Source organism: Castor canadensis, chromosome 5, assembly GCF_047511655.1.
Source record: "Castor canadensis chromosome 5, mCasCan1.hap1v2, whole genome shotgun sequence".
In the NCBI taxonomy this organism is placed as follows: Eukaryota; Metazoa; Chordata; class Mammalia; order Rodentia; family Castoridae; genus Castor; species Castor canadensis.
Window position 1 is genome coordinate 111,608,449 of NC_133390.1, and position 23,846 is coordinate 111,632,294.

At 36.2% G+C, this 23,846-nt stretch overlaps 1 protein-coding gene across 6 annotated transcripts in view; it reads right to left on the minus strand.

Moving 5' to 3' along the window:
* Lekr1 (leucine, glutamate and lysine rich 1) overlaps nt 1–23,846 on the minus strand; it is a 193,518-nt gene that overhangs the window by 89,010 nt on the left and 80,662 nt on the right. For 3 of the 6 annotated variants that reach the window (XM_074073918.1, XM_074073919.1, XM_074073920.1), the window contains exon 6: nt 228–413. The exons of 2 other annotated variants lie outside the window; for them this stretch is intronic. In XM_074073918.1, the coding sequence (XP_073930019.1) occupies nt 228–413 (186 nt within the window). Of the gene's footprint in view, nt 1–227; nt 414–23,846 lie in introns of those variants that run through there. One more of the 6 variants, XM_074073922.1, reaches the window with a different exon arrangement.

The window sequence follows — 23,846 nt, forward strand, 5'->3', positions numbered from 1 at the left end:
AGCATTGTAGGCTGTGTTTCCCTTCAGTATTCTAAACCAGCAATCCCCTGAGAGATAAAGTAAATTCCACTTTGTTTTTGAAACCGTGTTTTAATATGTCCACTTAAGTCTTAGCACTCCAAGTGATAAAACTGGAAATCAAGATTTTGTTGTGATTTTAAGAAAAATGTAGATATTTCCTTATGGCTGGCTAGTGGATAACAAAACCAAAAAAGAATTCTCTTTACCTAGTACTTCTTTTTGCAAATTGTAGCATCTGGCTTGCAAGTTCACTTCCTGTTGTCTTGAAATGTGAATCTGCTGAGACCTCAATATGGCTGCATCTGACAACAATTTGAGATTTTTCATCTCTTCTTCAAGGCATACCTTATTTCTCTGGGACACTGTCAAACTCTTACTTAACATATCTATTTCTGTAAAGAAAACACAAAGTTTATAAACAGGCAATATTGAATCATAAAACTGATTTTCTTTTAGAAAAATCAGTACATGAAAGCCAAGATAAGATGTCTTTTCTGAGTATAATGACACTTAACCAAAAGGTTAAATTTAAATTCAGTAGTGAATGTGAAAAGGAATTGAGAAAAAGGACTTTATTGCTAAATGATCCATGAGATATTTTAATAGTTGTTTTTAGCCTTAAATTACATTAAAAGGCAAGATAGGATGCTTTTTCTCTAGACAGGGTCCCACCACATTGCCCATGCTGCCCTTAAAACATGATCCTCTTGCTTCACCTCCTGAGTGCCAGAATTGCAGCTGTGTACCATCACACCTAGCCAGCCTGCTTTTTAAATACTCACACAATTGAAAAACATAATATCTGTGTAATATTCTGGGTTTTAAAGAAATTACATTGTTTTCTTGGCAACATGATTCAGAAAAATAAATTTAAGTATGCTAGCTAGCATGAGCTGGTTTGGTAACATTTTTAAGACAGTAACTAGGATACATTCTATACATATTATGAAGAAAGGTGGTGAGGAGGATAGAAGGACAAAGAATACAGTACTAATAAATTCATGGTCAGAAGTATTTATTAGCTAATATATTTTAATGATTCTAACAGTACCCTGTCCCCCAATAAGGCCAATATTCATCATACCAATTGCCTGCTTAGATTAAGCTTAATAAAAGTATTTATTTACAGTTTGGCTTAGATTTAAAACGTGCTAATTTTATAATTTGAGAAATGTATAGAGTATATCATCCATCAGAATAATCATCATGCTCTCCTTTCATCAATATTTTCATCACTGCTTCCATAAATCACTTCTAAGATCTATGTACACACAATAAGCAATATAAAAATTTGTACAACCACAATTAATTACAGTTGATGAGGATGTGATCTATGTGAAAATCTAATCAGTTTGCTTTTCTAGAGAGTTTACCTGGCATTCCTTTCTTTGGTTAGGCCTCGTGGGCTGTGTGATGGGTTAGGCCTCCTTGGCTGTCTAAAGAGTTCGGTTCTGTGCATTGCCCTTGTGGCACCACAGCAGAACCTGTAGGCACATGGGCCAGGGAGTCCACAAGTATAGACACATGGGACAGACCTAACAGAAGAGGCAATGGCCAGCAAATGATCACAGGAGAAGTAAAGCAGTGAGCTAGAATGGAGCACATAAAAAGAGAGCATGCCTTAATAGATGATGAAGGGCAGAATCAAGACTGTGTGATTCAAGGGAAAAAAGCAAAATATCCTTCCATGGGTAGAGGGGTATCTGGAAGAAAAAGTGTCATTAACCACAGACCTGGGGCTTGAGAACAAGGGGTCTGGTACCTTTTCACTTTTTGTTCCTGCTCAAAATAGGAAACAGAGAAATACATTGGCAGGGCCAAATAAATGGGATTCTACTAATGGTTATTTTATGTAGGAACTTTTTCCCTTAAGAACAGCTAATATGCTTCTAAAAACTCATGACTGTGCATCCATTCTGTGAAAGTAATTGCTAACACATTGCTATATAAAGTTTTAAAGAGAACATAGGGACTGAGGATCTTACTCAGTGGTAGAGTGTTTGCCTAGCACATGCAAGGCCGTGGGTTCAATTCTCAGCACCACAAAAATAAAATAAGAACATAGCTTAAGAAAATAAGATTATAGTTTTCCTTCACATATAAAAGGACTTCCTGGGTATTTTTGTAGCCATAAAGGTGGCTTTTTATGGTCAACTACACTGTAACTGTACCTGTCTATATTTAAGTCAGAATGACACTATAGAATAGCACACACATGCTGTCACCTAGTTACCATTTGCCAAAATTACTGCTTCGGTTAGCAGGCTGACTCTGTTAGCAAACACTATCTCTAAAATAACTACTCATGTCAATGTGACTTTCTATATGACATTAAAAGAACAAGACTCTGCAATATAAATGTATTTGTAAAATATTTTCTATTTCCATGTGTTCATGGAAAAGTACAGCAAGATTTCAAAACTAATAGGAGCTATGACTTCCTAACATGAATCTCAATGGAGGTGAATTAACTCACCCTTGGCAGGCTAAACACTCCCGTACCTATGGCTATCCTGTTGTCAAAATTCAATCCTACTTTTTGCCATCATACAAACTCCAACTTGTCACTCATGTGTCTCAGTCTGGGATTAAGAAATTATGCTATTTACCAGGTCAGTTCATAGTGGTCATTCATTGTACCCACATTGGGTCTTCTCTCTTTTCTTTTTTTTTTCTGAGCCATCTGTCTCAACACAACCCCATGAAGAAGGTCCTCCTATCCTCACACATTTGGCCCACTATGGCTCAAGTACTACCTCTGCATGGGACTCTTTTCTGAGTTGATCTGTATATGGCTTTGATCTTCCTGGAACCCACACCAATTTATACACTTGCACTGACCACACATAAACATGATCTACTATTGGACTATAAGTTATTTTTAGGCCAGAGATATCATCATATTAATTTTTATTACCTCCATAATTTCCACCATGATGTTCTAGAATTAACAGGAGCTAAGTAAACTCCTACTATAGATAAAGGCATTGTTGAGTAAAGTTTATAATAAGTTTGCAATATATCACTAATTGAACCTTCTGAATAGGTATTTATCTCAGCCTTTATTTTAGAGATAGACATTTTGAGCCCAATAATTTAATTTTTTTTGGTGGTACTGGGGGTTTGAACTTGCTACTGCTTGAGTCACGCCTCCAGCCCTTTATACTTTGGCTACTTTTGACATAGGATCTTGCTTTTTGCCCAGGCGGGCCTGGACAACAATCCCCCTATTTATGCTTCCTGAAGTAAATGGGATGACAGGCGCATGCCACCATGCCCAGCTCTTTTCTGTTGAGATGGGGGTCTCACACAAACTTTTTTCTTTTCGCCTAGGATGGCCTAGAACCATGATCCTCCTGATCACAGCTGAGACAACAGGTGTGTGCCACTCACTGAGCTACTGGTTGAGATGGAGGTCTTAGGAACTTTTTCCCTGGGTTGGCATTGAATTTCTATTGTCCAGAGTAGGTAGGATTACAGGCGTGATCCACCAGCACCCAGCTGAGTCCCATATTTTTTAATGTTAGACTAGGCTACATGATTAAAACATGCATCCAAAAGGAAGAAACATTTTTCAGGGATAAGCAAATAGCCTATTTTAACCTTAATTTATCAGTTTTATAAAAAAGAAAAAAACCTGTGGACTATAATTCTAGATGTGAATTTTAAAAGTTCAAGAGCTACTCGAGGGCTACAGCTCAGTGGTAGAGTGACACTTGTCTAGCACATACAAGGCCCTAAGTTTCATTCTCAGCACTGGAAAAATAAATAAATAAATAAATATAAAATTCATCACCTAATGCAAGTACTATTTTCATGCAATTTCTTCACCACTTTAAGATTTTTCTATTGTGCTTGCTCAAATGAACTCAAAACTATGTTAGGTCATTATGTTATTAGGAGACCTCTGCAACATCATTACCAAGCCATTCTGATGTAATAAATACTATGTGATCATTAATTCACATAGTTTTATTACAATAGGAAAAACACCCTCAGAAAATAGTTATTAATTGAAGGAATCAGAAAATACATTGATTTAAAAAAACTTTTATTTTGAAATAATTATAGTTTTATAGGAAAAAACAAATGAATATATAGAGAGGTCTTGTTCTCCCTTAACTCCAGGTTTTGACACTTTGCATAATCATAATACAATACTAAAACTAGGATATTTACATTAGTTCTGCTTATAGAACTTATTCAGCTTTCATCAGTTGTACACACACTGGTGTGTACATGTGCATGTGTATAGTTCTAAGTAATTTTATCACAAGTGTAGTGTCACATAACTACCACAATCAAAATACAGAACTGTATCACCACAAAGCTGATTTCTTTGTATGCTTTGTAGCCAAATCTATTACTACCCTCATCATTCCTAATCCCTGACAACTGTGAATCTTTTCTCTACATCTATAACATTGTTATTTCAGGAATGCTATATAAATGAAATTATATACTAAGTTTTTTGTTAGGGTGCATTAATTGTACATAGGGGTTTCATTGTGATACTTCCATGAAAGGGATACAATGTACTTATATCAAATTCACTCCCTCTATTATACTCCCTTACCCCACCCCATTTCAAATAGTAGTTTCACTATGCTATCTTCATATATATCATATATATGCAATATACTTCAATTATGTTCATCCTCCAGTACCCTCTCCTTCCCCCCTCCCTTTCTACTGATTCACACACCTAGACAGCGCCCCTTTAACACAAATGTCCCCCTGTAATTATTACTCTATGTCTAGAGTCTGCATCTGAGTGAAACATGCAATATTTGGCTGTCTGAACTTGGCTTATCTCACTCAGCATGATGAGCTCTAGTTCCATCCATTGATTCCATAGCTAGGCTATTGTGAATAGTGCTGTATAAACATGAGTGTACAGGTATGTCACTTGTATTTTGATTTATACTCCTTCAGATATATGCCAGAGAGGTAGACCAGGGTCATAAAGTAGATATATTTCAATTTTTTGATAACCCTCTATACTGATTTTCATAGTGGATGCACTGATTTATGTAATTATCAACAGTGTATAAGGGCCCCCCCCATCCCAGAGTCCTTGCCAGCATTTGTTGTTTTCTTGACGTTAACCATTCTGACTGGGGTGAGGTAGAATCTCAGTGTTGTTTTGATTTGTATTTTCTTTGTGGCTAAGGATGCCAAATATTTCTTCATGTATTTGTTATCCTTTTATACTGCTTATTCTGAGAACTGACTGTTCAATTCATTTGCTAATTTATTAATTTGGTTGTTTGGTTTTTTATTTTTTTGAGCTCAATGAACATTCTGAATAGTAATCCTTTATCCAATGAATAGCTTACAAAGATTTCCCCTTATTCTATGGGTTGTATCTTCATTCTGGTGAAATGTTTTCTAGATATACAGAAGCTTTTTCATTTGGTGTGATCTGATTTGTCCATTCTTACTTGTTTCATGGACAACTGGGGTCCTGCCTAGATTTTCAAGTGTCTTCCTTGTTTTCTTGTAGGAGTTACAAAGTTTTAGGTCTTAGATTATGATCTTTGATCCACTTTACATTGATTTTTTGGCAGTACCAGGTTTGATCTCAGAGCTTCTTGCTTGCAAGGCAGACCCTCTATCACTTGAGCATGCCTTCAGCCCTTGATTTTTGTATAAGGTGAGAAACAAGAGTCAAGTTTCAGTCTTCTATACGCAGATATCCAGTTTTTTGAGCACGGTTTGTAGAAGAGGCTGTCTTTTCTCCAATGTATGTTTTTGGCTCTTTGTCAAAAATCACATGGCTATAAATACGTGCATTTTCTGGGCCTTCTATTCTATTCCATTGGCTTACATGTCTGTTTTTTGTCAGAACTGTGCTGGTGTTATTGCTATGACTCTAATATAACATGAAGTCCAGCACCACTCTTTTTGCTAAGTATCACTTTTACTATTTGGTTTCCTTAGGAATTTTAGGATTAATTTTTCTATTTCTGTGAAAAACTACATTGGGATTTTGATGGGAAATTACATTGAATCTGTATATTGATTTTGGTAAGATGGTCATTTTCATATCACATTTAATTCTGCTGATTCATGAACATGAGAGGCCACTCCATCTTCTAGTGTCTTTTTCAATGTCTTTCTTCAAGATTTTACAGTTTTCATTAGAAAGGTCTTTCACCTCTTAAGTTTATTCCTAGGTCTTTTTTTTTTTTTTGAGGTACTGTGAGTGGAATTATTTTTCTGATTTCTTTCCCAAATTGTTCATTACTGGTGTACAGAAATGCAAATGAATTTTATATGCAGATTTGTATCCAGCTGCTTTGCAGAAAGACTTTGTCAGATCTAAAAGTGTTCTGGTGGGGTCTTTAGTCTTTTAAATATAGGGTCGTATCATCTACAAACATGGAGAAGTTGACTTCTTCCTTTCTTACTTGAATCCCTTTTACTTTCTCTTGCCTTTTTGCTCTAAGAATTTCAGTACTATATTGAAAAACAGTGGAGACTACAAAGCCTTGTCTCATTCTTGACTTTAGAGGAAATAATTTCAGTTTTTCTGTGTTTAGTGTGATATTGGCTATAGGTTTGTTAAAGATAGCCTTTATTATGTTTAAGTATGTTTCTTTTATACCTTGTTTCTCATGCTTAGTAAAGTGCTTCTACAACTTGAGATATATACTCCCAGCCCAGTAGGATATCATTGTGCTGATAGCTAATGATATTGAACATATTTTCATATATTTATTTTCATGAATATAATCTTCTTTGGTGAAATTTATGCTCATTTTCTAGGATTTTTTAAATACAGAGTTTTAAGTGTTCTTTATTCTACATACAAGTCCTTTAGCAAATATATTCTCCTGGTCTATAACTTATCTTTAAATTCTTCTTAAGAGAGTCTTTCACAAAGCTACTATTTATTTTGCTGAGGTCCAATTTATCAATTTTTCCTTTTAGATTTCATACTTTCAGCTCAAGTCTAAGAACTTCTTACCTAACCCTAGGTCCTAACAATTTTTTCTTAAAGTTTTATAGTTTTTCAATATTGAAGTCTGTGACCCATTTTGAGTTAATTTTAGTATACAGTATAAGGTTTAGGTCAAGGTTTGTTTTGTCTGTTTTGCCTAAGAACATCCAATTGCTCCAACACCATATATTGAAAAGGCTATCCTTCCTCCACTGAATTGCATACTTGTAAGAAAAAAAATAAATTGGGCATACTTTTGTGGCTCTAATTATTTAGATTTTAAAAAATAGGTGAAAAACATTCATTTCATTTCCTTAATTAGGAGAAATGTTACAAATGCCCAGGAATGAAATGACCACTTCTCAGGAATTTAATGTGATACAGGAAACACTAACTTTAGAATAAAAAACATAAAATAGAAACAGCTAACATATTTTGAATCCTTACCGCACTAGGCATATTGCATGTGTGTTTCCTCATTTTATTAAGTGAGGACACTGGGTGAGGCACCACTTATTTGTAAGCTGCAGGGCCAGAATATGAACTCTGGCTCTCCAGCTCTGGTCTTATGTATGCCTATGTATCAGTAAACAACGAGAATTGAAGCCCACAATATAGAAGGCAAACACCTTGGCTTGTGTAGTCCTTCTCCAGACCTGGTGGTCAGGATGTAAAACAGCAAAGCTACCAAGAATCCCAATTTCCCCTTCATGTTTCTACTGATTTCTGTCTTGAGTTCTACCATTATTGACTTTAAGTAGAGTTTACTAAATTTAAGTAAAAGCTGAATTAAATAAGGCAAAAAGCTAGGAATAAGAGACATTAGCAAGTTGAGATTAAGAGAGGAAGATGAGGACCTAATACAGTAACCTTAAAATGACAGAGGTCACTATGGGAATGTGACTGAGAAGTAGTGAAGAGGTCAGGTAGAGATGAATCAATTTGGGTTGTAACACACTTGTGCACGGAAGCAACGCTAGGAATCTCTCTGTATAGCTGTCCTTATCTCAACTAGCAAAAATGCTTTGTTTTTCTTATTATTGCTTATGTCTACTCTTCAACAAAATTGGAGAAAAGGGCAGAACAGGTTCTGCCTGGAAGCGAGGGGGGTAGGGGAGGCAGGGGGGAAGAAATGGCCCAAACAATGTATGCACATATGAATAAATGAATAAAGAAAAAAAAAGAAAGAAAATATTTGAAAAATAATTGTATTCCTACCGAACCTGCACACAGCTTTAAAAAAAAAAGAGAGAGGGAGATGAAAAGTATTCTTCAGTTAAAATTCATTGTCTTTATCATTTTGAAAGTATCAAATAAAATATAACATTTTTAGCGTGGAAAAGTTTGCTTCACTATTTATATCATCAATAACCACTGAAGTTTTATATATATATAAAATAAAGCCACAGGTGTAATTTAAAATTTCCAAAAGCCACATTAAAGATGTAACAAGAAACATGTAAAATTAATTTTAACAGTATACTTTATTCAACTCTACAAATCCAAAATGTTACACTTCAGCAAGAAGCTATCCCCACATTTCGAATGCTCAATAGCTACATGTTGCTGTTAGCTACCATACTGGACAGAGCAGGTCTACAGAGTTCTTAAGCTTTGTTCATCATTTAATGTAGGTGTGACAGTTCCTGAAGATTTACCAAAATTAGCTTTTAAAAACATTACATTCAATTTATTTTCTCCATATTTAAATTTAAGATATAGATTATTTGCTTAAAACTGTATGTTGTGAAATTGGTATGCTTATGTATTTATCAGAACTTCTGCTAAATTTAAAAAGTATTCAACTTCATCAAAGCATCTATAAAAAGGCAACATCAGCATCTTTTAAGTTTTGCACATACTTGTACATGTTTGTACACCCATACCCTGAGGCTTAGATTATGCTGACAGGACTGAATGATGAGAAAAAAAATCTCCTAAAAGAATAAAACTTCAATTACACATAACCTATCTGTTGTGTTCCCTAGCTCTTGCTTGGGAACTGAATATATTGTCCTTGTGTATGTATTTCTACCTCTGGGCTTCTGTAACCACTGTAACTTCTAAACAGAGCCCCCCAGTTTCTGAGGCAAAAGTGATTTACTATAATCATAAATGTAAAAGCCAATAGTTGAAAACTCACCCCATCTCCTCATGTTAGACAAAATACAAAGTGTAACATTGTTCATAAATGAAAAACAAAATGGGAATATGATTTGACTCTGCAATTCTTTGAGGCACTATGTAAGGGAAAAATGGGACAGGACCATAGACACATGTGTGCAGATGTTCATTGCAACCTAATTTTTAATAACAAAACTATGACCAACCTAAGTATCTATGAAGAGAAAACCTAGCTAAATAAGTTAAGATACATTTCTATAAAGAAATACTGTGTCGACATCATTAATTGGAGCAGCTATATTTCCATGGCATAGCTACATTAAGTCTATATAGCTATGTATATGAAAAAAATTTAGAAAGTTCAATAGAAAAATGTTAACAGTGGATACCTCTCTCTGTGATGAGATTGCAAATGAAGCTGACATCCCTTTATTATCCTTTTCCTGTATTTTTTTCTGTTTTTTCATTGATGGTGTTTTATGTTTATGGGCAGAAAAATCCTTAAAAGATTTTGAGTTTGGGGAAAAAAAGAGAATTGAGTTTCTATATTTTCTTTCTTATAAATTCAATAAACAACTTTCAAACTGTTTTTCAAAATCCAGTTAAGAATTATACTACTACCAGGCGCCAGTGGCCCATGCCTGTAATCCTAGCTACTTGAGAGGCTGAGATCTGGAGGATCTCAGATTGAGGCAAGCCCGGAGAAATAGTTTTTAAGAGCTCATCTCCAAAATAACCAGATCAAAATGGACTGAAGGTGTGGCTCAGGTGGTAGACCACCTGCTTTGTGAGTGCCTGCTTTGCAAGAGTGAAGCCCTGCCCCAATCCAACCTAAAACAAAACAAACAAAGGATCATACTACTACTAATAACCCACAAACAAACTTGCTCTTGGCTTTTAGGCAAAAGAAGTTCAAGAATAAGGCCTCTTCTCTCCCCCCAGATACAGAATACACGAGCATCACCAAAACGCTTCAGAGCATACTCAGAGGTTTAAAAAAAGAACATAATGATTACTGGTACTCATTTGGGTATGCCTTTGGTTCTGTTTCAGTTTCACAAAGCTCACTGAACAGCTCTCATGTGACAGGCAGAATTCTCTTAGGACATTAGGCAAACAGCATTCAGCAAAGTGGTCAAAATTACTGTCTCAAAGATAGCAAACACAAAAATCAATAAGTGGATATAAGAATATCCCTATAGTGATATTATTAAAAATGGAATAGAAACCAGGGATGAAGAAGCACAAATGAAGAAGACTTTAGGGTGGTTGACAAAAATCTTTTTGAAGAGGCAACATGTGAACTTAAACTGAGATCATAAAAAAGGGTGGCCAATTTCCACTTTATGAACTTGAAGAGCCTCCCTCTTCCACATATCATGCTTACTCATTTTTAATGGCATCTTTTGATGAGCAGATGTGTTTATTTTTCATCATTTTTCTATTAATTTTCCTTTTTATTAGCATGTATTAATTGCACAAAGGGATTTCATTGTGATATTCGCATAAATACATATGATGTACTTTGATCAAATTAATCTTCTGTTACTCTTTTTATTCTTCTCCCCCAATTTTTAAACAATTTTAATGGTTTCATTTTTTACAGTTCACACTTCTATATTCTGAAGATATTTTGCTATGTTTTTGCTAATACCTTTATTGCTTGATTTCTTACATTTGGTGCTATAATTTATTTTGAGTGAATTTTTATACACGGTATAAGGTAGATTAGGTATACTTTCCTATATACATATTCAGTTGTTCCACACAATTTGCTGACAGACTTTCTTTTTCCTACTAGGTTGTTTTTCTGGCTTTGTCAAAACTCAAATGACATTGTTGAACCAGTACGAAGGTTTATTAAAAATCTTACCCAAGTAACGTTTACACCTCCATCTTTTAGAGAATTTGAATACTTTTAACTTATTTGATTTTTAGTTATAGCTTTCATATTTATTTTTAGTGGTTTATCAAACAAGTGTAGTATACATCTTAACTTTTAAATCTAAATATAATAAATATAAATAATAATATAATTAAATATAAATAATAATATAATTAATAAATATAAATAATAATATAATTGACATAATATAAATATAAATATAATAATCTACATGCCATGTCATAAAACATGAGTGCAACAAATAGATCCATTTACCTCCTCTCTCTATGCTTTAGCTGTGCCATGTGTTACATTGACATACTTTATACCTTACAACATAATAATTCTTGCTTTAAATGAGCATGTGAATTTAAAGAAATTCAAGGAAAACAGTCTTCTATATTTATATATTTACTGTATTTATCACTTATGGTGCATTTATTCCTTTCTAAGGATGCTGGGGCTCTGTTCATTTTCCTTAAAGTTTATCTCTGTTCTTCAAGCTGAGTAATTTTTAATGATCTAAAAAAGTTTTGGTTTTCCAAGATGGCAACTAGGGGGAGAAAGCAGAAAGCGAGCCTCCTATAGTGAAATCTTGGAGAGACGTCAGAGACACACTTTGCAGGCATAATCACTGAGAAAAGGCATAACTTTGACCCCTCCACACCTCCTGCTGGCGCAGAGAATCTCCACTTCACATTAAACGAAGAAACAAGGAGGGCCCCCGGCTGCCAGTCACCTGCGCCCAGACGGCTTGGGAAGACGCGGACTAGGTGAGCTTTGTGGTACCACGGAACTCCCACAGACAAGCCTGGGCCAGAGCAGCATAGCCCTCTGGACAGACTGACCTCCACCCCAGGAAAAAAGAGAAACTGAGTAATAAGCAATAAGAACAAATAAGACACGCAGGAAAGAGGGTGGGGCACACTGAGCACCGAAGACTGGGGGAAGGGAATCCTTCCCGGGACTGTAAATAAACAAGCTAGGCGGGCTGGAGAGCATCTGGCAGGAGCGGGGCGCACGCCCAGCAACTAGGAGTGGGAAAGCTGGTGAGAGTGGTGGAGGGAGGAAAACTCCACAGGAGAGGAGGGAAGACCCACTTCCCATGTGAAATGTAAATAAACATGGCGGCTGGCAGGAGCAGCAGCACCTCCCAGTAATCAGGAGCAGGAAAGCTTGTGAAAGTGGTGGTGGGAGGAAAACTGCACAGAGGAGAGGGGAAGACCCACCTCCCACATGAACTGTAAATAAACACGCAGGCCTGAGAACGTGGGTGCAGTGTCACCTTTCCCAGTGCTTGGAAAGGGGAAAGCTTATAGCAGAGGCTCATGCACAGGAGAAATCTGAGCAACAAAGCCTGCAGGTCCAGGTGAGTGCTAAGCTCACCCCAGAGATCTGCATAAATAACGCCTCCAGCAACAGCAGGCTGACAACAGTGGGCAGGCAAGCCACAGTTGCAGAAACCATTCTCAGAACTGTCTCCACTCTTTTTTTTTTTCTTTCTTTGTCTCCCTACCTTTGATGAGAGAACAACCGAATTACACCTGCAAGTTGAAAAACTTACTGAAACTGTATTGCATTTGAACTTGGGACACTTGGTGGGGTTATTTTTGTGTGTGTGTGTGTAGTTTTGTTCTTCTTTCTGCGTCCCCTTTGATGAGACAACTACAGAACAACATCTGAGGCACCATCTCCAGGATTGGAGACTGTGACTTCACTGCATCTGAACTTGGAGGTTTTTTGGTTTTTTGGTTTTTTAAAATTTTCTATTTTTTCATTTTATTTTAATACATTTTTATAAATAGATTTTTCTTTCATTTACTTATTTTTTATTTTTATTCTCACCTTTTTTTTAATTTTTTATTTTCAATCCTCTTTGTCTCTCTAATGTCTGTTCAGTTTACTGTTGATTAGTACACTAAAGCTCCCTGTTTATACCCTTGAAATCTTCTTGTCTGACACCTTGTTCTGTTTTCTCCCTCCAGTCTGTGTATTTGTTTTTCCCATTTCTTTAACTTCTTGCTTTCCATCTCAGCTCATCCTTCCATTCTAAATATTACCATTGTTATTATTAAAAGCTAGAAAAGACTTAATTGCACACAGTACAGGGACAGTAACAACACCAAAGACAATGACGGGAAGACAGAAAAAACAGGGAATCCAGTTTCCCCACAGAAAAAAAGTAGTACAGGAATCAGAGGGAATTGAAGAAAACAGATACTCAGATCCAGACTCCAACAAAATGAAGATAAACTATGCCAAAGGACCCAATGAAGCCCACAAGAATAATTTAAAAGAAGACATACTACAGGTACTCAATGAGAATTTTATAGAGATGATACTGGATAGGGTCAACCAAAATGTATAGGAGACACTCAAGAAATTCCAAGACAACAAAAATACAGAATTTGAAAAGGCAAAAGAAGAAACAAAGGAAACCATAGAAGCACTGTATAAACACCAAAGTGAAAGAGAGAACATAATGAATAAACAGATAAATGAACTCAGGACAAAAATAGACAACGTTAAAGAGGAAAACAGCCAGGATATGGAAAACGTCAGAAAAAAGAATGAAACAGAACTGCAAAACAAAATGGAAGGCCAATCCAGCAGAATAGAACAAACAGAAGACAGAATCTCAGAACTTGAAGATAAAATGGTAATTAAAGGAAAAACCAAAGAACTATTAATTAAACAACTCAAGACCTGTGAAAAGAAAATGCAAGAACTCACCGACTCCATCAAAAGACCAAACTTGAGAATCATGGGCATCAAAGAAGGAGAAGAGGTGCAAGCGAAGGGTATGCATAATATATTTAACAAAATAATAACGGAAAATTTCCCAAATCTAGAGAAAGATATTCCCATACGGATGCAAGAGGCCTCCAGGACACCAAACAGACCAGATCAAAATAGAACTACCCCATGACATATCATCATTAAAACAAGTTCAGAAACTAAGGAAAGAATATTGAAGGCTGTAAGAGAGAAAAAACAAGTAACATACAAAGGTAAACGCATCAAAATCACAGCAGACTTCTCAACAGAAACATTAAAAGCAAGAAGAGCCTGGGGTGAGATCTTCCGGGCACTGAATGAAAATAACTTCAACCCCAGGATACTCTACCCAGCAAAAATATCATTCAAAATAGATGGAGCAATAAAAGTCTTCCATGATAAGCAGAAACTAAAACAATATGTGACCACAAAGCCACCCCTACAAAGGATTCTTCAAGGGATTCTGCACACAGAAAGTGAAACCCAACTTAACCATGAAAAGACAGGCAGCACCAAACCACAGGAAAAGAAAAAGCAAGACAGTAGAGAGCAACCTCAACTTAGATACATACAATCAAACCTTCAAACAACTAAGACAACTAAATGACAGGAATCACCATATACCTATCAGTACTAACGCTTAATGTTAATGGACTTAATTCACCCATCAAAAGGCACTGCTTAATGAAATGCATTAAAAAGGAAGATCCAACAATTTGTTCCTTACAGGAGACCCATCTCACCGACAGACATAAGCATAGGCTAAGGATGAAAGGCTGGAAGAAGATTTACCAAGCCAATGGCCCCCGAAAACAGGCAGGAGTAGCAATACTTATCTCTGACAAAGTAGACTTCAAACCTACATTGATCAAACGAGATAACGAAGGACATTCCATACTAATAAAAGGGGAAATAGACCAAAAGGAAATAATAATTATCAACCTGTATGCACCCAAAGTCAGCACACCCAATGTCATCAAACATACCCTGAAAGACCTAAAAGCATATATAAACGCCAACACAGTGGTTGTGGGACACTTTAACACTCCATTATCATCAATAGATAGGTCATCCAAACAAAAAATCAATAAAGAAATCCAAGATCTAAAATATGCAATAGATCAAGTGGACCTAGTAGATGTCTACAGAACATTTCATCCAACCTCTACACAATATACATTCTTCTCAGCAGCCCATGGAACCTTCTCCAAAATAGATCATATCCTAGGGCACAAAGCAAGTCTCAGCAAATACAAGAAAACAGAAATTATACCGTGCATACTATCTGATCACAATGCAGTAAAAGTAGAACTCAACAACAAAAGTAAAGACAAAAAACATGCAAACAGCTGGAAGCTAAATAACTCATCACTTAATGAAGAATGGATCATCGATGAAATAAAAGAGGAAATTAAAAAGTTCCTGGAAGTCAATGAAAATGAAAACACAACCTACCGGAACCTATGGGACACAGCTAAGGCAGTCCTGAGAGGAAAGTTTATAGCCATGAATGCATACATTAAAAAGATTGAAAGATCCCAAATCAATGACCTAATGATTCATCTCAAACTCCTAGAAAAACAAGAACAAGCAAATCCCAAAACAAATAGAAGGAGAGAAATAATAAAAATAAGAGCTGAAATCAACGAAATAGAAACGAAAAAAACCATACAAAGAATTAATGAAACAAAAAGTTGGTTCTTTGAAAAAATAAACAAGATCGGTAGACCCCTGGCAAACCTGACTAAAATGAGGAGAGAAAAAACCCAAATTAGTAGAATCAGGAATGCAAAAGGGGAGATAACAACAAACACCATGGAAATCCAGGAAATCATCAGAGACTACTTTGAGAACCTATATTCAAATAAATTTGAAAATCTAAAAGAAATGGACAGATTTCTAGATACATATGACCATCCAAAACTGAACCAAGAGGAAATTAATCACCTGAATAGATCTATAACACAAAATGAAATTGAAGCAGCAATCAAGAGTCTCCCCAAAAAGAAAAGTCCAGGACCTGATGGATTCTCTGCTGAATTCTATCAGACCTTTAAAGAAGGACTGATACCAACCCTCCTTAAACTGTTCCATGAAAAAGGAAGGGAAGGAAAACTGCCCTTCATTTTATGAAGCCAGTATTACACTTATCCCAAAACCAGGCAAAGACACCTCCAAAAGGAGAACTATAGGCCAATCTCCTTAATGAACATTGATGCAAAAATCCTCAACAAAATAATGGCAAACCATTCAACAATACATCAAAAAGATTATTCACCACGACCAAGTAGGCTTCATCCCAGGGATGCAGGGGTGGTTCAACATACAAAAATCAATAAACGTAATAAATCACATTAACAGAAGCAAAGACAAAAACCACTTGATCATCTCAATAGATGCAGAAAAAGCCTTTGATAAGATCCAACACCATTTCATGATAAAAGCTCTAAGAAAACTAGGAATAGAAGGAAAGTACCTCAACATTATAAAAGCTGTATATGACAAACCTACAGCCAGCATTATACTTAACGAAGAAAAACTGAAACCATTCCCTCTAAAATCAGGAACCAGACAAGGATGCCCACTATCTCCACTCCTATTCAACATAGTACTGGAATTCCTAGCCAGAGCAATTAGGCAAGAAGAAGGAATAAAAGGAATACAAATAGGTAAAGAAACTGTCAAAATATCCCTATTTGCAGATGACATGATCCTATACCTTAAAGACCCAAAAAACTCTACTCAGAAGCTTCTAGACATCATCAATAGCTATAGCAAGGTAGCAGGATATAATATCAACATAGAAAAATCATTAGCATTTCTATACACTAACAATGAGCAAACTGAAAAAGAATGTATGAAAACAATTCCATTTACAATAGCCTCAAACAAAATCAAATACCTTGGTGTAAACCTAACAAAAGATGTGAAAGACCTCTACAAGGAAAACTATACACTTCTGAAGAAAGAGATTGAGGAAGACTATAGAAAGTGGAGAGATCTCCCATGCTCATGGATTGGAAGAATTAACATAGTGAAAATGTCGATACTCCTTAAAGTAATCTATATGTTTAATGCAATTCCCATCAAAATTCCAATGACATTCATTAAAGAGATCGAAAAATCTACTGTTAAATTTATATGGAAACACAGGAAGCTACGAATAGCCAAGGCAATACTCAGTCAAAAGAACAATGCAGGAGGTATCACGATACCTGACTTCAAACTATATTACAAAGCAGTAGCAATAAAAACAGCATGGTACTGGCACAAAAACAGACATGAAGACCAGTGGAACAGAATAGAGGACCCAGATATGAAGCCACACAACTATAACCAACTTGTCTTTGACAAAGGAGCTAAAAATATATGATGGAGAAATAGCAGCCTCTTCAACAAAAACTGCTGGGAAAACTGGTTAGCAGTCTGCAAAAAACTGAAACTAGATCCATGTATATCACCCTATACCAAGATTAACTCAAAATGGATCAAGGATCTTAATATCAGACCACAAACTCTAAAGCTGATACAGGAAAGAGTAGGAAATACTCTGGAGTTAGTAGGTATAGGTAAGAACTTTCTCAATGAAACCCCAGCAGCACAGCAACTAAGAGATAGCATAGATAAATGGGACCTCATAAAACTAAAGAGCTTCTGTTCATCAAAAGAAATGGTCTCTAAACTGAAGAGAACACCCACAGAGTGGGACAAAATATTTGCCAGCTACACATCAGACAAAGGACTGATAACCAGAATATATAGGGAACTTAAAAAACTAAATTCTCCCAAAACTAATGAACCAATAAAGAAATGGGCAAGTGAACTAAACAGAACTTTCTCAAAAGAAGAAATTCAAATGGCCAAAAAATACATGAAAAAATGCTCACCATCTCTAGCAATAAAGGAAATGCAAATTAAAAGCACACTAAGATTCCACCTCACCCCTGTTAGAATAGCCATCATCAGCAACACCACCAACAACAGGTGTTGGCGAGGATGCAGGGAAAAAGGAACCCTCTTACACTGTTAGTGGGAATGTAAACTAGTTCAACCACTCTGGAAAAAAATTTGGAGGCTACTTAAAAAGCTAGACATTGATCTACCATTTGATCCAGCAATACCACTCTTGGGGATATACCCAAAAGACTGTGACACAGGTTACTCCAGAGGCACCTGTACACCCATGTTTATTGTGGCACTATTCACAATAGCCAAGTTATGGAAACAGCCAAGATGCCCCACTGACGAATGGATTAAGAAAATGTGGTATCTCTACACAATGGAATTTTATGCAGCCATGAAGAAGAACAAAATGTTATCATTTGCTGGTAAATGGATGGAATTGGAGAACATCATTCTGAGTGAGGTTAGCCTGGCCCAAAAGACCAAAAATCGTATGTTCTCCCTCATATGTGGACATTAGATCAAGGGCAAACACAAGAAGGGGATTGGACTTTGAGCACATGATAAAAGCTTTAGCACACAAGGGAGGGGTGAGGATAGGTAAGACACCTAAAAAATTAGCTAGCATTTGTTGCCCTTAACACAGAGAAACTAAAGCAGATACCTTAAAAGCAACTGAGGTCAACAGGAAAAGGGGACCAGGAACTAGAGAAAAGGTGAGATCAAAAAGAATTAACCTAGAAGGTAACACACACGCACAGGAAATCAATGTGACTCAACTCCCTGTATAGCTATCCTTATCTCAACCAGCAAAAACCCTTGTTCCTTCCTATTATGGCTTATACTCTCTCTACAACAAAATTAGAAATAAGGGCAAAATAGTTTCTGCTGGGTATTGAGGGGGTTGAGGGGGAGAGGGAGGGGGCAGAGTGGGTGGTAAGGGAGGGGGTGGGGTCAGGGGGGAGAAATGACCCAAGCCTTGTATGCACATATGAATAATAAAATTAAAAAGAAAGAATTAAAAAAAAAGTTTGTTGATTGTTGTTTCTATAAATGCAAAATTCTATACAAGTTCATTCAGTGAACTTTTATTTTAGGTACTGCATTTTTTATTCTTTTTTTTGTTTGTGGTCCTGGGGTTTGAACTCAGGACTTTGCACTTGCTTGTGCCATACCTCAAGTCATTTTGCTCTGGTTACTTTGAAGATAGGGTCTCACTTTTTGCCTAGGAAGCCTGGACCGTGATCCTCCTTTTTTATGCTGCCTGCCATTGCTGGGATGACAGACATGTCACTATGTCCAGCCTTTCTCAGTTGAGTTGAGGTCTTAGGAAGTTTTTTTGCTTGGGCTGGCTGGAACCATAATCCTCCTGATCTCAGTTACCCATGTAGCTTGGCTTGATAGGTGTGTTGCACTGTGCTCAGCTATTGGTTGAGATGGGTTCTTAAGAACTTTTTATTCTGGCTGTCCTTAAACCACTATCTTGATCTCAGTTTCCTAAGTAGCTAGGATCACAGGTGAGAGCCACTAGTACCTGTCTTATTTTATGATTCCTGAAATTTCAATTTTTAATAGTTTCTCAATGAGGTTTTCCTTTTTAAAAATTCATTATTAATACATATTCCTTTATGTCTTTGAGCATAGCTATAATATAGTTAATTTAAAATCCTAGTTAGTTATAGACATACCTGAATCTATTGCAGGTTCAGTTTCAAATCACTTTAATAAACAATATGAGGAAAGTGAGTCACATGAATTTTGTTTCCCAGTGTATACAAGTTATATTTACACCATGCTGAAGTCTATTGTGTGTAGTAGCTTCTTTTTCATCAGTGTGACAAAATACCTGAGATAGCAACTTCAAAAGGGAAAAAATGATTTTGATTCATGGTTTCAGTCTATGGTTAGCTTGTTGCATTGCTTTTAGGTGATGGCAAGGCAGAAACATCATGGCCGAAGGGCACAGGGTGGGGGGGGAGGGAGGAGGAAAGCTACCTTCATGGCAGTCAGGAAACAGAGAGAGTGATAGAAAAGGGCCAATGACAAGATGTACCCTTCAAGGCATGTCCCCAGTAACCAAGTGCTTCCAACCAAGCCCTGCCTCCTAATAGTCCATTCAGCTATGAATTCATCAATGGAATAAGTCACTAATGAAGTAAGCACCATTGTGATCCAATCACCTCTCAAAAGCCCATCATCTGGCAACCAAACCGTTAACACATGAGACTAGTGAGGCATTTTTAGATTCAAACCTTAACAGTTTATAATGCATTATGTTTAAAAATGTGTTTACCTTAAGTAAGAACACTTTGTTGCTAAAAATGCTAATGAGCAATTGAATTTTTGGTGAACTGTAATCTTTTTGTTGGCGGAGAGTATTGCCTTGATGTTGATGATTGCTGACTGATCAGGGTGAGGGTTGCTGAAGGTTGCTGAGTTGGCTGTTACAATTTCTTAAAATAAGACAACAATGGAGTTTACTGCGTGAATTGACTCTTCTTTTCATGAAAGATTTCCCTATAGTATATGATACTGTTTGATAGTATTTTACTCACAGTGGAACTTCCTTCAAAATTGGAGTTAATCCCCTCAAATTCTGCTGTTCCTGTATCAACTAAATTTATGTAATATTCTAAATCCTTTGCTGTCATTTTAACAATGTTTACAGTATCCTCCCAAGAATAATTTCATCTAAAAAAACACCCACTTTCTTTGCTCATCCATAAGAAGCAACCACCTCATGTGTTGAAATTTTCATGAGATGACAGCAATTCAGTCCCATTTTTGGGGTCCACTTCTAATTCTAGTTCTATTTCTATTTCTAGCATGTCTATAGCTCCTTCCTTCACTGAAGTCTTGAATCCTCAAAGTCATCCAGGAAGGTTAGAATCAATTTCTTTTGCAGTCCTGTTAATGTTGGTAGTTTGAGCTCCTCCTGTGACACACGAGTGCTCTTAACAACATCTAGAATGGTGAGTCCTTTCCAGAGGTTTTCAATTAACTTCATCCAGATCCATCAGAGGAGACACTGCCACTAGTAACTATAACCTTATGAAACATACAAACAATAAGACTTGAAGTTGAAACCACTCCTGGTCGCAAAATGAATGTTGGGTAGCAGGCATAGAAACAATATTAATCATCTTAATCTCCATCAGAGCTTTTGGGTGACCAGGTATATTATCAATAAACAGTTAAATTTTGAAAGGGACAGCAGATGTGATGTCATCCAGATTTTATTGTCCTATTTAGAGAACAACCACAGCAGCTTTAGCATTATTCTTAAGGGCCCTAGGATTTACAGAATGGCAAAATATCGATGTCAAGTCACCAAATGCATTAGCTCCTAACAAGAGAGTTAGCCTGTCCTTTGAAGCTTTGAAGCCAGGCTTTTCTCTAGATATTAAAAGTCCTATATGGCATCTTTTTTCAATATAAGACTGTTTCCTTGGAAATCCACTGTTTAGTGTAGCCACTTTCACTAATTATCTTGGCTAGATCTTTTGGATAACTTGCTGAAGCTTCTAAATCAGCATTCACTTGTTGCACTTTGCACTTCTATGTTATAGAGATGGCTTCTTTCCTTAAACCTCATGAACCAACCTCTGTTAGCTTCAAACGTTCCTTCTATAGATTCCTCACCTCTCTCAGCCTTCACAGAATTGAAGAGAGTTTGGGTTTCTCTCTGTATTAGGCTTTGGTTTAAAAGAATATTATGGCTTAATCTTCTACCCAGACCACTAACACTTTCTCTGCAGCAATAAATCTATTTTATTTACCATTTTTTGTGTTTGCTGAAGTAGCACTTTTAGTTTCCATCAAGAATTTCTCCTCTGCATTCACAACTTGGATAATTATTTAGTATAAGAGGTTTAGCTTCCAACCTCTCTCAGCTTTTGACATGACTTCCTCACTAAGCTTAATCATTTCTAGCTTTTCATCTAAAGTAAGAGATGTGCAGCTCTTCCTTTCACTTAAATACTAAGGATACACTGTAGAATTATTAATTGGCCTAATTTCAATATTGTGTCTCAGGGAATAGGAAGGCCTGAGAAGAGGGAGAGAGACAGGAGAAATGCCAGTTGGTGAAGCCATCGGAGCATACATAAGATTAGTTGATTAAGTTCACAGTCTTACAGACATGGTTTGTGGTACCCCAAAACAATATCAATAGTAATATCAAAGGTCACTGATCATATATCACCATAACAAATAAAATAAAATAATAATAATGAAGTTTGCAATATTGTGAGAATTACCAAAGTGATTACATGCTATTGCAAAATTGGCACAGACAGATGTGTTTGATAAAGAGTTGACATAAACCTTCAATTTGTAAAAAATGCAACATTTGCAAAGCCCAATAAATCAAAGAGCAATAAAAGAGTTATATCTGTCCATATACCATCTGGGACAATTTGAGGTTGGTCTTCATTGGCTGTCTGTTCTTTTGTATATGGGTCATATTGTTCTGTTTCTTTTCAGGCCAAGCAATATTGCATTATATACTGAACATCACTGATGTACAGTGGGTTCTATTATGCTTCTTCAAAAGAATATTGACTTTTTAAAATCTTGTTTTAACAGGCTGTTAATTTGGCTGAATTCAAACTGTAAAATCTGTCTCCCTTTGGATAGCTATCTGCTAAAATGTCAATTATTTTAGTATTAATAGGAGGGTTACTGAGAGTCTTCCTTGTGTATATATACTTCAGGGATAAGTCATAGATTAGACAGAGTTTATATACAAAATTTAAGTACTCTCTCTGTCCTCCCTTACTCACCCTCTCCCTCTCCCTGTCCCTGTCCTGGTCTCTGTCTCTATCTCTACCTATTCCTCTATCTCTGTCTTCTCTCCAGGATATTCCCCAATGCTGGGGTCACCTTGATTTCTGTTCTCTAGTCTTCAGGTCAAAAATAATACATATTTCCTAGAACAAAATCACACCATAAGTCAAATGGACCTAACTGGTGTCTACAGAATTTTTCATTCAACATCCGCACAATATACATTCTTCTCAGCAGCCGATGGAACTTTCTCCAAAACTGATCATCTTAGGGCACAAAGCAAGCCTCAGCAAATATAAGAAAACAGACATAATCCCCTGCATCCTATCTGATCACAATGCATTAAAAATAGAACTCAACAACAAAAACAGCAGCAGAAAATATGGAAACAATTGGAAACTGAATATCACATTGTTCAATGACCTATGGGTCATAGAAGAAATAAGAGAGGAAATTAAAAGGTTCCTAGAAGTTAATGAAAATGAAAACACCACTTACCAGAACCTATGGGACACAGCACAGGCAGTCCTAAGAGGAAAGTTTATAGCCATAAGTGCATATATTAAAAGGACAAAAAGATCTCAAATCAATGACTTAATGCTACATCTCAAACCCCTAGAAAAACAAGAACAAGCAAAACCCAAAACAAGAAGGAGAGAAATAATAAAAATGAGAGAAATTAATGAAATAGAGACCACAAAAACCATACAAAGAATCAATGAAACAAAAAGCTGCTGCTTTGAAAAAAATAAACAAGATTGACAAGCCCCTGGCAAATCTGATTAAAATGAAGAAGGAAAAGACACAAATCAGTAAAATCAGAAACACAATAGGGGAGATAACAACAAATACCAAGGAAATCCAGGAATCATTGAGGCTACTTTGAGAACCTATATTCCAAAAAATTGGAAAATCTAGAAGAAATGGACAAATTTCTAGATACTTATAACCATTCAAAACTGAACCAAGAGGATATTAACCACCTAAACAGATCTATAACATGTAATGAAACTGAATCAGCAACAAAGAGTCTCCCAAAAAAAAAACCTCCAGAACCTGACTGATTCTCTGCTGAATTCTACCAAACCTTTAAAGAACTAATACCAAACCTCCTTAAACTGTTCCATGAAATAGAAAGGGAAGGAACACTGCCCAACTTATTCTATGAAGCCAGTAACATACTCATCCCCAAACTGGACATAGACACATCCAAAAAGGGGAGCTAAAAGCCAATCTTCTTAATTAACATCAATGCAAAAGTCCTCAATAAAATAATGGCAAACTGAATCCAACAACATATCAGAATGATCTCCCATGTTCATGGATTGGCAGAATCAACATAGTAAAAGTGGTTATACTACCAAAAGCAATCTACATGTTCAACATAATTCCCATCAAAAT